General features: G+C 41.8%; 1 protein-coding gene across 2 annotated transcripts in view; it reads left to right on the top strand.

Moving 5' to 3' along the window:
• The window catches only part of LOC311093058 (uncharacterized protein), a 29,369-nt gene extending 25,145 nt beyond the window's left edge, over positions 1-4,224 (top strand). For both annotated transcript variants that reach the window (XM_084130164.1, XM_084130165.1), the window contains exons 18-20: positions 2,327-2,460; positions 2,561-2,645; positions 2,750-4,224. In XM_084130164.1, the coding sequence (XP_083986290.1) occupies positions 2,327-2,460; positions 2,561-2,645; positions 2,750-2,805 (275 nt within the window). In that variant the 3' untranslated portion in view covers positions 2,806-4,224. The remainder of the gene's footprint in view (positions 1-2,326; positions 2,461-2,560; positions 2,646-2,749) is intronic.
• Positions 4,225-16,457: the final 12,233 nt, after the last annotated feature.

Below are 16,457 nucleotides of genomic sequence, written 5' to 3' on the forward strand. Positions count from 1 at the left end.
TAACAATTTGAGAACAAAGTATAATTTGCACGGTTTGACGTGATATGATAAGCGAGCATTAGATTGAATCAGCGAGATTTACTTGCAATGCTTTTTTCCCCTTAACTTTAGTTGGTCAGAACAAAAGTGGATGTTACTTACTTGTACAGACGACATGAAAATTCTTATGTTGGTCATACTTCCAAAAAGTAGAATCTGTGATTGCGAATGACAGTATCCACACCACCAGCGCAGTGATTGACAACCGCACATTCTCCTCAAAACATTGGATTCATCCGCGCTGTGCCATGCTGAGGCACAATGCACGTAAAGTTAATAATTCCACGAATAACTCCAATTGCAGATTTCGAACAGAGATGGCGACAAAGAGGAAAAACTGCGGACTACAGCTTTAAGTATACCTTGTCAAATGTTGGTTGCAGCAATAAAGAAAAGTTAGCCGGATCTAAATGCAGCAGCTTTTTTTCTTAGGCCACGTACACACTGTAAAGTTTCAGGGGCAACAATCACATTTAAATGTGGGAGTGAGAATGAAAAATCGACCAAGGATGGGGTGTAGAAGTAGTGATAACCCTGGACAAGAATGATGGAGGCTGATAACGGAGTCAATTTGTTGAAGAAGTAAAATTAAACCTAATAGGCATATGGTCCGACATGGCCATTTCTTTAACACAAATATTTTCTAGCGTTATCCCCAAAGAAACTACCAAGTCAAGTGTGTGCCCATGATCGTGTGTTGGTCCAGAGACACATTGGGATAAGTTAAAGGAATCAACTAAATAAAAAAAAAATTCTTTGGTCATGGGTTTACCAGGACAACTGACATGAATATTAAAATCACCCATAATCAAAATCCTGTAAGCAGATGGAACATCCAAGATAAAAACTCATAAAATTCATTAAGAAAATTCTTATTATAACCAGGAAGCCTATATATCAAGGCACAAACCACTGGCGATCGAGGGCAAGTCAATCTTCATTAATTGAGCTTCAAAACTCTTGGAACTTTCAACAGGCAGAAACTTGCACTTCATCATGTTATTAAAAATAACAGCCAAGCCTCCACCCCGACGATTACTCCTCAAAGAACTTAAATAGCTACACTCCCTTGTTAAAAGCTCAGAAAGAGGGCTCGTATCAGTGTCATTTAACCAAGTTTCAGTAGCCTAATAAAAAGAAAGTCCAGCCCATATGCTACATAATAGTCATTCAGGATGAATGTTTTGTTGACAACTGAGCGTGTGTTTATCAAAGCCATAAGCACTGTGATCGACTCAACGGACCGATTAGAGGAAGAAACAGCACTTAGCTTCATTGCCCAGCTCGGAGTGCAAATTTGAATGCACCACACTTCCGCGTCTCGTCTCTCTCCGCATAGTCCAACGCAATGGTGTTGATGTGACAGGCAGAACATGTCTCAAATAGGAAGGCTGCGACTCCACCGTTGGTCTAACTCCACTGTTAAGGTTCCTCAGTTTCTTAAGTTTCACCAAGACTCCAGCCCGTATGACTCGTCTCCTGCGGCGTCTCCTCTTCCAGCACGCGCAGCCAGTAACCTGACAGACTTTCATCGGTGGCTTGAACGTGCATGGCTGTTCAGTGAACAATTTCAAGTTCAAATCACGGCTGCACATCTCGAAAGCCGTAGATCGAAGGCTTAGCAACGGAAGGCGATCATAGATCAACTGTGAGTCATCCAAATGATTGATAAAACATAAAAGTAAAACAAACAAACAAAAGACAGACAGACATCCTTAAATCCTGGACATCCGGGAGAGACGGCAAGCCAACACACAACCTGGCGCCATCTTGTACATTCTTGTTCAACAAAGATGGACCAATTTAGTCCCAAGCATTATTGAAATAGTACACTTAAAAGTATACTATTAGTTCACTAACATTAGTATACTTACATAAAGTAGGCCTATACTTAAAAATGTACCCCCGGTTTCAAGGCTGAAGCCTATTCCCAGATGAAAATGCATGTTTGAGCTGTTTTAACGGAAAGCAACTTGCACTGGCATATCTTAAAATATGTCAGTGCAAGTCTCAAAGTTTTTAAAACTTATTTTATTTTTATTTTTTCAAAGGCATGTTTATAAAAGCCACTTAAATATCCTAATTGAACTAATGCCTAATCCTGTCTTAATCTAAGCCTGCCTATGAAACCAGGGCATTATATTATTTTCTTAAGTATACTTAATAAAATTAACTTGAAGTATACTTTATTTTTTGTAAGTGTTAATAAAAAGCACTTTTCATTTATACATTTCATTTATGAAACACACAGACAATAATTTATTTATTTTCATTGTTCTTATTTTAGAAGCTGCAGCAATGACTGGAATCGGATCCATGAGGAGAAGGCAAGAACTGTTAAGAAACAGGGTTGATGAGATAAAACAAGACATGTTCAACAAAGCCAAAATGGAAGTGCTTAAAAATTTTAATAACTTAAAGGTATTGATCTCATATTCATAAAAGACAATCATTTATTTAGTTCTACAATATAATACTTTATTTGTACAATCAAATATAATCTTCTCTTGTTTCTTTAAAGCTGTACATAATGGATGCTCTTGAAAAAAAAATAAAGCAAGCAATTGAACGCTCACAATCACAAACTGGCAAAATCCCCAGAGAGGGTAAGAGAGAACGTCATCTTAGTAAACCACATAAGCAAGAGTTTGAAAAAACAATCTTTTGCAATGTCAAGTGACTGATTATTCTTAATTGTTGCCATTTCTAGATGTCTCCGGGGATATTGAACAGCTGGACAGACTGTTGGATCAACTGGCTGACTGATGGGGGTCAAGCAATAAGAAAACAAGAGAAACAGCACAAATCACAGAAGAAGCAAAAACAAAAATAAAGTGTAACATTTTTAGTAAGTGTTTTCTTTAGTTTTATAACAAATATTTTATTTCTTTACTCAGAATAACTTTTCCATGTAGTTTTATTATTTTCTATATGTTTGTTTGGTGGAAGATGTATTTTATCTTAAGTTGTTAACTTAACACATTTCTTGGAACTCTGTGATTTATTTTAGGGTTGCATGAAACATATACTGTACATTGCATATGGATTTGTTGCACTGTTTTCATTGTAACTGTTTACAGTAAAACTTGGAAATGACATTTAAAAACTAACTGTAAGAATAAATCAGCTTGCAGGAATTTTAAGGTTGCATGATGTAAACTCCCTCTCACTTCTCTATTCTGTTTTGCTGTGTTATCTTAAGATTAGGACAGGATGAGGAGCATGAAAAAGTGTCCTTATTATTTCCCATTCAGGAAATATCTGTTGTTTTTAGAAAAGTGTGGAACAAAAGTTATTCACTTTGCCTTATCTGCTATATTAAGAAACTATGGCCTTGAAACTTGTAAAAACATTTACATTTATGGTAAAAGCAGGAGGCCTTGATGATAATCTGTCCATCTGTTTATCCAATCAACTTTGTAAGTCTTTGTTCCATGATGCATGAATATGCATTAAACGAACAGTATAAAACAGAATCATTTCTTCCAGCAGCTGTGCATTCCTAACTGAAAGGATTAAAGGCACCAAGATACAGAAAATAATACAGAAAATGAAGCTGTCCTATTTTCAAGAAACTTTATAGTAAAACATTTAATGTCCGTATAGACTGGAATGTAATTTCAAGGGTCTGTTTTGTTTTGTCTTTTTAAAAAACTTAAATTCAATATAACAAATAATAATAATAAATCCAAAATGTAAAAATCTACAGTCTACACTGGTCTTTACTTCAAAGTATATATATATATATATATAGGGGAGACCGGGGACAATTGCAACATGGGGATGGTTGCAACATGTAATTTTTCTCCAATCAGAAACAAGCTAGAGTGATGACACTCATACTGCACATGCACAGTTAGACCCTCCCCCCACTAAGAAGACAGTAGACATATTCAACATCTGCTGCTGCTTTTATTGAACAAAACTTGTTTTAAAGGTATGCAAGTAATTTTTTTCATGAGATACTGTATATTTTTTGTCATACTGTCCAGACATTTTGTATGATTTAATCAAAACTTACTTAGTTTGAATTATTGTTTTGTTGACTTCTAAGTGACATGGTTAGCATGTGTCAAAGTCAATGTGTCTAGCAGGCATATGATGTTCTGTCATGGCTGATAGGGTTGGGGACAGTTGCAACAAGTTATAAATTGCATGTTTAATAAAGGTTTGTTGCATTGCAAATTGTTAAATTCTTCCTGTCTGACACTGACATATGGAGAGATTGAATAGCATCTGTAACACCTGCACACTGAATCTATGTAGGCCTATGTTCTACACATAAACAACAAAAAAAAAAAAACTCAATAACTGTTATTTGATAAATATGACTAAATAAATAAATTATAGGCTACAATAATATTATTGAAATAAATAATACTATAATATTATAGTAGGCCTAAAACAGTTAATATTTTCAGAATTATATGCTCATTGAGACAAAAAGCTAAAATTAATTAGAGAAATTTAAGGTATTTTTAACGTGTTGCAACTGTCCCTGGGTTGTGTTGCAACCGTCCCCTGGGTCGGGGTCAGTTGCAACATCTGACTTCTTCCATTCAAATAAATACTGTGAACGATATGTCATATATAATCATCTTTAAATGGTATGGGTATTCAGCAGACAGATGCAAGTTTAATATATATAAATTTGGTTGGTCTAGTCCAAATAGTCTCTGAGTAACTGAGAGAAATGCAAAAAGTGTTGCAACTGTCCCCGGTCTCCCCTATATATATATATATATATATATATATATATATATATATATATATATATATATATATATATATATATATATAGCTGGGATGAGTTTCCCAAAGCATCATTAGCCAAAAATGGTCGCAAGTTCTGTTATTATCAGCACAGTTTAACAAGTTGTTGTTTCCAGAAACCATAGTTCCAATGAACATTCGCAAGCTGCATTGCACAGTTCTGTGGTTGGAATGACAGGTCTCCCCCTGTGGTTAGAAGCATAGTTTCTTGTTTGCATGTCATGTGGAATCAATAAATCCTTATCTTGAGCAAAATAAGCTATATAGCTGACATTCAGTACAATCTGTATATTTTATTAAGAATACATACAAATGTCATTTAAGTCTTTTACTTTTACTTACAAAAGATTTAAAGCGTAGTTTTTCTAGTTCTAGTGCGTAAGAACAAGCCTAGATTGATTCTGGAAATAAAGCAAAAGAAAAATGAGAAATAATCCTCAGATGCCTTGTCCATAATTTATAGCAAAATATCTAGTCCATCTCAAACTGATTCATTAAAAGTAGTTATTACTCCACCATGTGTGTGACATCATTAACCAATGTGGTTGAGTGACCAATTTGCGACAATACAATTTTCATTCCATGTTCACACAGAGCACATTACTGGTAATTTACTGGTAATGTTACAACTTCCCCTATTCCCGGTATTTTTGAAAAGGTCTTGTTCACACAAGATCTCCTACCGGTAATTTACTGGTAATTTAACTGTATTGGCGCATGCTCTAAAAGGGTTGTCCCTATTCTCTTAATGAGTAATGGGTGTGTTTTGGGCGTAATGGTGCAATAAACCAATCAGAGTCTTATCTCCCATTCCCTTTAAAAACCAGTTGCGCTCGCTGCATGGCGGATTTGCTATTTACATGGCGGAATTTGCAAGCGGAAAGAGTGAACGCGTCTCCAGAGAGGTATGCAGTAACACTTGAGTCATTACTAGTTAGTTACCATGATCTTCACTTTATAATATGGATACAAATAAATAGTAATTCCCATAGAAGTATGCAGTATTACTGAGTCATTACTAGTTAGTTACCATGATTCTTACAGTAGTTACTAATGAAAAGCCAATCCTAAAGTGTACAGTCTTCTAATCATTCACAAGATATTCACACACACACACACACACACACACACACACACACACACACACACACGTATATATGAGCTAGCTAATTATTGCTATATGACAGCATAGGCTAATTATTGACAACTTTCTCAAATCATAAGTCTGCTATGCTATTATATATTGATAATGTAAATAACCTTGTGCACTTGTTTACAATAGCAGTTAAAATATTAATGTAGTGCTAGACATTTGTCCTGCATTAGTTATTGATTAGTTTTGCATGAATTATTCTTGTTCTCTGGGAAGCATTAAAAAAATAGTAAAAAAATTATTTTTAAACAAACAAACATGACTTAACTTGACAATCATTTTAATTACTACGTACTTTGTAGAACCGTTTGCCCCATAGGCCAAATGGAGATGATTCAAACTGAACTGGGATGAGTTTCCCAAAAGCATCTTTAGCCAATTATGGTCACAAGTTCCGTCATTATCTGCTCAGTTCAACGAGTTTGTTTTTCCCGAAACCATAGTTCCATGATTTCATCACAAATTTGTGTGGTTGGAACGACAGCTCTTGACCTGTGGTTAGAAGCATAGTTTCTTGTTCGCACGCCATTTGGACTCAATAAATCCTTGAGCAAAATAAGCAAGCTGACATTCAGTACAATCTGTATCTTTTATTTGGAATACATTCAAATGTAATTTCCGTATTTTAGTTTGTCAAGACATTTAAAGATGCTCTAAGTGATGTTGGGTGACGTCACTTCTTGTTGACGTTCGAAGTATTGTCAAACAAAACGGAGGCTAGCTCGACATGTTAATACTTACTTGTATCCAACTCAGCCAGGGGTGTGTGCTCATGATCATTTTGGCACACTGAACTATCAATGTGATATGTGATGTGATATTTTGCAATACAGGCATGTATGAACCAGCACAAAATACCGAAGTGAACAACTCAGACACTGCATGAAAAACATCTATTAGGCTATAACTGTCGGGGTCCCACCACTGTTTAATGTCACTGTTAACTGTTTTTGTCACTGTTTAATGTTTCCTTGTTTGTCTTGTGCCTGCCCTGAGTACATGGCTCTGTCTTTGTTTGTTTTGGCCATGTGCTCCTCTTGTCCCGCTTCCTCATTTCTAGTTACCAAGCCCCCCTTGTTTAGTCTAATTGTGCTCACCTGATCCTCATGTGCTCTGCCAACTTTATATTTTGCCTCTTTCCCTCATGTCTTTGCTGGTTCGTTTTGTGTCTTATGGTGTGTTCCTTTTTGCTTGCCTGTGTCTGCAGTTTATCTCTGCTCTTGTTCTAGTAAACTAGTGGTGGGTAGATCAAGGCTTCGTTGAACACTGAAACAGTTGAAGCAACTGTGCCGCGGTGACCCCTAGTGGTCAGATGCAACAAAAACCCGGGCAAACATGCACCTTTTACACATCTATTCGCGCATTATTTATTTATTTTTAATTTGTTTGCCCCCAACGGTGAACCATTGAAATTTCGAAGTGTTTCAAAACATTTCGAAACAGTTATGATGTAATGAAACAGTTTGGCAGTTTCATACATTCTAGTGTATGAAGTAATATTCATACACTAGAATATTAGTTCTAGTGTAACTTTGTTGCTATTTTTTTTCTTCTAGTCTTGTTCAAGTTAGTTTGCTACTGTGTCTTGTTTTGTTTTTCTCTTTTGATTTTGATTTCATTTTTCAGGTAGCATTAAGTTACCCGGGTGAGTATGTGTTATCAGTTTTTAGAGGTTGTTTTCGGGGAATAACATACCGCTGGATGGCACAATTGACCAATTAGAATCAAGTATTCCACAGAGCCATTTAACTATTGAAGATAAACTTATAGTTGTTCATGGTATTCTACACAAAACAAACCTAGAAAAAAATTATTATTATTATTACATTTTTTAAGATATATAGGGCTCATTCTCTCACATTTCTCAAAAAAAAAATTTTTTTTGAGAAATGTGAGAGAATGAGCCCTATATATCTTAAAAAATGTAATAATAATAATTAGAAGTAAGTAGAAGTCATAATATTACGATTCATGGTTTAGTTCTACTGCAAGTGTTCTATGGCATTTCTCCCTCCTTTTGGGACTTTTTGTTGTCATGTAGGGTTAGAGTTTTAAAATGCATCGAGGGGCCCTAAACTTTTTAATATTCACGTGTCTGTATAATGAGTGAGTTACAGGTATGTGGTTTATTGGTTGTTGTTTCCCCTTTTTCCAACCTTTTCCACAGCTTTACACGTCCATTTCGGATCCCCATACAAGATCCACAGCAACCAGGGTCATCATTTCAAGGCCGAAGTGTTCCAAGAAATGTGTAGTCTCTTGGGGTTATGCAAGACGCGCACAACTCTCCTTCATCCACAGAGTGATGGATTGGTGGAACGTTTCAACTGTACCCTTACAACCCAGCTAGCCATCTTAATCAGTGAGACCAGCGTGACTGGGACCGACACGTTTCCCTGGTTCTCTGGGCCTACCAAACAGCAGTTCAAGAGTGTACAGGGTGCACGACGGCTGCACTCATGTTTGGCCGGGAACCACGAACACTGGTGGAACTGGTCTCGGCTCCATACGTAAACCAGAGATCCCCTGGGGGGCCAGGTTTTGAGTATTTGCAAAAGCTGCAGAACAGACTCCACATAGTGCACAAGAGAGCCCGGGACTGATAGGGAGCTGCATCGGCCAGAAAGAAGCGGGCATATGATATCCAAAGTAACGACAGAGACATTGCTCCTGGGACAGAGTTTGGGTTTACTCCCCTAAATGGAAAAAAGGGCTATTCTCCGAAGCTTTATTGTCACTGGCACGGCCCATGTGATGTGCTGGCCAAGATCTCTGATGTCGTGTACCAAGTCAAGATGAGGGCGATGACGGCGAGCGTGGTGCACCATCACAATCGATTTGCTCTGTATCAGCCCAGGGCCATGGAGTGTTCGGAAGAGGATCCAGAGGAAGAGACACCGCAGGTAAGCGTGATGCCACACACAGCCTATTCCCCAACTAGCCCACCTGCTATGGTGGGGGAAGGACGACCTCAGCGACAACAGAGACAGTCAAGATCCTTACAAGACTATGTCTGTGACGCTGCTTGTATATATATTCAGTATTTATACATTATAAGCAAATATAAACAAATATTATCAGATATAAACAGTTACAGCTTCAACAATAACATGTACAGTTCAAGGCAAAATGAGATAACAGTTTGTTTAAAAATCCTAAAATATGTAATGAATCTAATACCTTATTATTCCAATCTATTGGGACTTAAACATAAAAGCTCTGTTGGCATTATTTATTTATTTATTTATTTATTTATTTATTTATTTATTTATACAAGGGACAACAAAATAAGGGCAGAATGCCTTACTTTTTAATTTAAAGAAAAAAGTGCAAATTATTGTTCTAAATAACTGGGATAGTTAAAATAAATACTTTAAAGGTAGTGATCTTGCATTTATTGAGACAAGCATGTATTAATTTTCACAATGACTAAACTGAATCTTCTCTTGTTCTTTGTAAAGCTGTACATAAAGGATACTCTTGAATCAGGACTAAATAATTCAATGAAACTCTCACAGTCACAAACCAGCAATATCAAATTGATGGGTAAGAGAGAATATCATCCTATTACAACACAGAAACGAGTAAAGAAATATAGACTTGCTATTCCCAATCACTACCTCATCTTAATCATCTCAAGCACTCAGACATGAATGAACAAAATTAACAACATCCTGTATTATGACTTTTCTAGATGTTTCCAGAGAGACCGAACAGCTAGAGAGACTTTCAGGACAACTTGAGAGACTGTAGCCCAAGAGAAATGGCTCAATCAACAGAGGAAACAAACACATTAAAATGCAACACACTTGTAATAAATGGTTTTACAACAAATGTTATCTTTTTATCTTTTTATATTTATTTTTTACTTGCATTTATTTGTCTGTGTTGGTATATTTTTCTAAGTGTTTGTTTGGTGGAAGATGTGTTTTTCGAGAAGAAGTTGTTTCATGTGTTTGTTTGCCCTAATCTAGGTTAAATGTATTTGGCTTCCTGTCCGTCCGCAGTGGAGGGGCTCAAGGAAGCAGCTTTAACCCAAACTTAGATATACACCCTAAAAAGTGTGAATTAGATTTAGGACAGCAAGCTGGAAAAGACACAATTAAAGCTGGTGGCTGTAGTTGCCATGGGATATTCGGCTTTTACGTAAGGAACACCCCCAAAAGCAGTAAGGAGAATGATCGATGAAGATAGGAGGTGAGGGATAATGGCAGCAAATTAGCATTTTAGAATGATTTCATAAGGATCATGTGATCTTTGCATCACAGGAATAAATTACATTTTAAAATATGTTCAAATAGAAAATATTTATTTTAAATTGTAATAATATTTCACAGAATTCCTGTTTTACTGTATTTTTGATCAAATAAATGCAGCCTTGTTGAGCATAAGAGACTTCTTTTAAAATAATAAAAAAAAAAATCCGAGGACTTCCGGCTGACATGTGTGGGGAGTAGCAGCATTTCGCCCGTGTTTATTTTTTTGGCCCATCGACGACTTGATTATCCATTTAATCAGTCAGCTTACTACTTTGAAACTTTCTGGGCGAAAATGGCTTCGAAATCTAGACAAAACACCAAGAAAGATGAAGTTAAGAAAGACGAAACACAGACTAGCGGGAACTTAGCAGATATTGCTACCCTGACGACGCTGCTGGAAGAACACCGGGCGGCATTGTCTTCGGAATTTAAATCAGCATTTTCCACCTTGGAATCGAGACTGGACATTTTACATACAACGGTAAACGACCACGAGCAGAGACTTTGCTCACTTGAAGCAAATGCGGACATGAGCGGCCTGAGCGTCGGAGCCCTAGAGTCGAAGTTTGCGGCTTTAATTGACGAACACGCTAAACTCAAAGCCAAGGTTATGGATCTAGAAGGGAGGAGCCGCAGAAATAACATACGAATCTTTGGCTTACCTGAGACGATTGAGGGCCCTCGTCCGACTACTTTCTTTTCGGAACTCTTAGTGGAAATTTTTGGTGCAAGTCTATTACCTCTCCTCCTGATTTGGATCGTGCCCATCGCGCCCTCACAGCGAAACCAAAGTCGGGGGAGAGACCTAGGTCTGTGATAATTCGTTTCCACAAGTTCCAGACCAAGGATTTGGTGATTCGCGAAGCCCGCAAGCTAAGAGGAAAGCTTCAATATCGCGGTAATCCGGTCTTCATCAATGAGGACTACAGTCCCGAAGTTTTGGAGATGCGTGCTGAATACCGAGCGGTGATGAAGGAGCTGTACCAGCTTGGTCTGAGACCGTCTCTTCATTTCCCATCTAAACTTTTCATCACGACTTCGGATGGTAAGAAGAGGCGGTTGTCGTCAGTTCATGAGGCTGGTGAGTTTATCAAAACCCACCGGCGCGAGTCGACAGAAGCTACGTGAGCTGTTGACTTTTCTGACTAACGCTACTCGCGTCTACTCACACGATGCTGGTTTTCGGATTTAATTTTTATTTTTTCATTTATATTATCATCTAGTATACAATATCTGGACACCGAAGTTCGTAGCTATTTTTTATGATATACAAGATGCGTAGTTTTCGCTCTTTTCGCTCATCTTGCTCCTGGATGATCATAAGACGGACAAGACCGTAATTTTTTGTACATCTGCTGCCCAGGAGAACTTTTATGCTGACTGTTAAGGGTCATATACAACGTTGTTTTGTGTTTACTGGTAGTTTGATTTTGATCAGTTTTTGTTTTTTTATTCATGGGCTAAAATACATATTTTTGTGGAGCCGGGGTCCTTTGTGCAATTTGATAGTAAATTTTGTAATTTTGGAAAATTGCATTGAAATGCTGATGTTTAGCAGGTTCCCTTTCAAGGGAACTCGCGTTGCGTCGAGAATGACGCTATGGGGAACGCTTTGCGTGATGACGTCTTGAAGCACATGTACCAGGAAGCTATAAAAGCCGGCCTGAAACAGAAAACGAAAGCTTTCTGAGTCTTCAGTCGCGCTCTGTGTTGAATCTGTCCTTGTTATTTGGTGTTGTCTGTCGATATATATATATTCAGTATGGCGAGCAAGCAGCAGTTTAGAGTGTGTGTTCATCCTTGCCCGCGTTATATTACGGGAGGTGATACTCACACTCTTTGTGTTGTTTGTTTGGGAGAGGAGCATGCCCGGTCAGCACTCGAGGGTGGTGACTGTGAGCATTGCTGTGCGCTTCCATTGCGTACGGTCCGATCCCGCTTGGCTCGGTTCAATCCCGACCACGTTCCCCAGGGCTCGGGTCCCGCCGCGGCTGAGGCTCGGCGGCGATCTCAGACCTGGGGTTCGCAAATGGATCTGTCAGTGGATGTTGAGACGGGCTCTGCCTTATCTCAGCCTCCTTCTGACAGATCCAGTGCCTCTCATCAGGGTGTGGAAGCACGCGCTGCGGTTTCTTCCCCCCCGATGGAGGTACCAGTACTGCAACTATCCAGCTCTGAGGAGTTGGATGTTGTGAGTATTGACGCTGATTCTGAGGATTCGCCACCTCAGTCTCACGCGTTTGAGGAACTGCTCGATGTAATCACTAGAGCAGTTGACAGACTTTCTATTGAGTGGCCAGAGGATAGGCAGGACGTTCGTTCGAAAAGCAAGCTCGAAGAACGCTTCCTGCCATCTCGTGCGCAGCCCCAGCGCAGGAGCCTTCCGTTTTTCCCCGATCTCCACACCGAGGTGTCGAGATCGTGGGGAAAACCAGTGTCTTACAGAGTTTTTACACCACACACATCTCACTACTCTTCAATTTATAAATATAAAGAGTATGGTTATGGGGAGATGCCGAAGGTGGAGGAGACGCTTGCGAGCTATCTCTCTCCAGCAACGGCATCTTCCCTGAAGGCTCCTACACTTCCTTCCAAGCCAGTTAAAATGACATCTTCCCTGGTTCATAAGTCGTATGCAGCCGCTGGTCAAGCTGCAGCGTGTCTGCATACGATGTCCATTATGCAGGCTTATCAAGCTGAATTATTGGGGGATTTAGAGGAGGGCGGGGGAATTGGTCCTGACACGGTGGCTGAACTACGCAGAGCCACAGATCTGTCTCTCAGGGCCACCAAGGAGACCGCTAAATCAATCGGGCGGTCTATGGCAGCCCTGGTGGCCACTGAGAGGCATCTGTGGCTCAATCTAAGCGACATAAAAGATAAAGAGAAACATGTTCTCTTAGATGCTCCGGTCTCCACTGTTGGGTTATTTGGTGATGCTGTAAACAGTGCTGTAGCTAAGTCACAAGAAGCTGCAAAACAGACAGCTGCACTTCAGAAAATTCTCCCCCGCCGTTCTTTCGTTGAGGCTGCTGAGCGGGAGCAGCCTCACTCCTCTAAAAAGAGCGCTGAATATCGTGCCACTCAAAAACAGAGTGTGTCCTCTCGTGCTCCCCCACAAAAATCACGGGGACACGGAGGGCGCTCTCAAACCCAGCAGTCTTCGAGGGGTAAAACGGATCTGCGGACCGTTATTACCGCCAAGAAGGCTGCTGGGAAAAAGTCCTGATGTCCGTGGGCTCAGGACGAATGAGGGTAGTCCCCCCCGAAGCAGAGCGGTTAACACCTCTTTTTACGGTGCCCGTCTCTCTTCGGTACCCTCAGGGGACCGTTCTGCTAACCCTGCCGCCTCCGGTGTTACAGGGCGCAGCGGTCTCCGGCGAGCACATATCTCAAGGACCACCCGGAAACGTAGTGGCCTCGGGATGCCCGCCCCCTCTGAGGAGGGTGTTAGAGCAGTCTGTTCAGTCGTTCCCTGCCGGTGCGCCGTTACAGGGCGACGAACCGACTACTCAGCAACAACAAAATCCAGAAACCAGTCTCGAGAGGCTGGTACCTCTAGTAGAATCTTTGACAGCGTGGAAGCTACTGTCAAATGTTTCTCGTTGGGTCCTGCAGACCGTAGAAAAAGGGTATCAGATACAATTCAAGAAACGCCCACCTCGGTTTATGGGGGTCCTGCCCACAGTGGTGGGCCCCGAGCAGGTTCTGGTTATGGAACAGGAAGTAAACACTCTGTTAGAGAAAGGGGCCATAGAATATGTACCTCCCTCCAGCAGGGAAACCGGGTTTTACAGCCGGTACTTCATAGTTCCAAAGAAGGACGGGGGATTGCGTCCCATTTTAGATCTTCGAGTTCTGAACGAGTCAGTCATGCAGCTCAAGTTCAAAATGTTAACATTGAGACAGATCGTGCCACAGATCAGGTCCGAGGACTGGTTTGTCACGATAGATCCATATTTCCACATTTCCATCCGTCCATGTCACTGGAAGTTCCTGAGGTTTGCTTTCGGGGGCAAAGCATACCAATATCGAGTTCTTCCATTCGGCCTAGCTTTATCACCCCGCACTTTCACGAAATGCGTGGATGCAGCTCTGGCGCCTCTGCGCCTCCAGGGCATTCGCATAATGAACTACATCGACGATTGGTTGATTTTAGCTCAGTCGCATCAGTTGGCGGTTCGACATCGAGATGTCGTTCTCGCCCATATGAAAGAGTTGGGGTTACGGTTGAACGCCAAGAAGAGTGTGCTTTCTCCACTACAGAGGACCACTTTCTTAGGCGTGGTTTGGGATTCTGTGTCGATGCAGGCGCGCCTGTCACCGCCACGTATAGAATCCATCCTTGCAGCTGTGAAAAGTGTAAAGCTAGGCCAGCTACTCACTGTCAAACAGTTCCAGAGACTGTTGGGTCTCATGGCAGCAGCTTCCAACGTGATACCTTTTGGACTACTGCACATGAGGCCCCTGCAGTGGTGGCTCAGGACCAGGGGGTTTTCCCCGAGGGGCAACCCATTTCGCACAATCAAGGTCACGCGGCGATGCTTACGTGCCCTGGTTATGTGGAAGAAACCTTGGTTCCTGTCCCAGGGCCCAGTGTTGGGAGCTCCTTGTCGTCGCAAACTGCTAACGACGGATGCTTCCCTCACGGGTTGGGGAGCGATCCTGGAGGGTCGCTCATCTCAAGGTCTGTGGGAAGACCATCATCGTTCCTGGCATATCAATCGCCTAGAGATGTTAGCTGTCTTCCGGGCTCTGAGGAGCTTTATCACAGATCTCAGGGGACACCATGTGTTAGTACACACGGACAACACGTCGGTAGTCGCCTATATCAACCACCAAGGGGGTTTGCGCTCGCGCCCGTTATCCAACTTGGCACGCCATATCCTCTTGTGGTCCCAGGGGAAGTTACTGTCACTCAGGGCAGCTTACATCCCCGGGGTCCAGAATATAGGAGCAGACACTCTGTCGAGACAGGGGCCGAGGCCCGGGGAATGGAGGCTCCACCCCGAGGTGGTGGAGCTGATATGGAGGGAGTTTGGCCAAGCTCAAGTGGATCTGTTTGCGTCTCGAGAGACGTCTCACTGTCCACTTTGGTTCTCCCTCACGCATCCAGCTCCTCTGGGACTGGATGCTATGGTACAGGCGTGGCCGAGGCTACGTCTGTACGCCTTTCCCCCAGTTGCTCTGCTCCCGGGAGTTCTGGAGAGAGTTCGCAGGGACCGGGTTTGCCTGCTTCTTATAGCCCCGCGCTGGCCGGGCAGAGTATGGTTTCCCGATCTTGTGTCCCTCCTCGACGGGCATCCTCTGGAGCTTCCTGTCAGGAGGGACCTTCTGTCCCAAGCAGGGGGCTCAATATTTCACCCCCGCCCAGAACTGTGGAACCTGTGGGCTTGGCCTCTGAGGGGGCCCAGCTCATAGAGTCAGGTCTCTCAACTGAGGTTGTTGAGACCATTCTACAGTCCAGAGCTCCCTCCACGAGGAAACTTTATGCCCTGAAGTGGAGAGTCTTCACTTCTTGGTGTAGTGACCGTCGGTTGGATCCAGTCAACTGCCCAATTGGTACAGTTCTGGAGTTCCTGCAGGACCGGTTCACTGCAGGTCTGACCCCGTCCACCTTAAAGGTTTATGTGGTGGCCATAGGTGCTTACCACATTCCTTTGGGTGGAATGTCTGTGGGGAAAGACCCTTTGGTATCTCGTTTCCTTCGTGGCACTTGGAGGCTGAGGCCTGCAGTTCGCTCTAGGGTGCCACCATGGGACTTGTCCATTGCATTACAAGGCTTGTCCCTGGCCCCCTTTGAGCCCATTGAGGAGGTTCCTGAGAAGTTTCTAACTCTGAAAGCTCTTTTCCTTCTTGCTATTTCTTCTCTCAAGAGAATAGGGGATCTGCAAGCATTGTCGGTTGCTCCGTCATGCTTAGAGTTTGCACCGGGTATGGTTAAAGCTTTTCTACATCCGAGACCGGGTTATATCCCCAAGGTCCCCACTAATGTGGCCAGACCTATTGTTCTGCAGGCCTTTTGTCCTCCTCCTTTTCAGAATGCGGACCAGGAGGCTAATAATTTGCTTTGCCCAGTTCGGGCGTTAGACGCTTATGTCCACAGAGCTGCCCTGTGGCGTAAAAGTGATCAGTTATTTGTATGCTTTGGGTCCCCTAACAAGGGAGGTCCGGTGTCTAAGCAAAGAATGAGCAAGTGGGTGGTCGAGGCTATCTCACTTGCTTATGAGGCG

Source organism: Abramis brama (genome assembly GCF_963993115.1).
Source record: "Abramis brama genome assembly, chromosome: 12".
In the NCBI taxonomy this organism is placed as follows: domain Eukaryota; kingdom Metazoa; phylum Chordata; class Actinopteri; order Cypriniformes; family Leuciscidae; genus Abramis; species Abramis brama.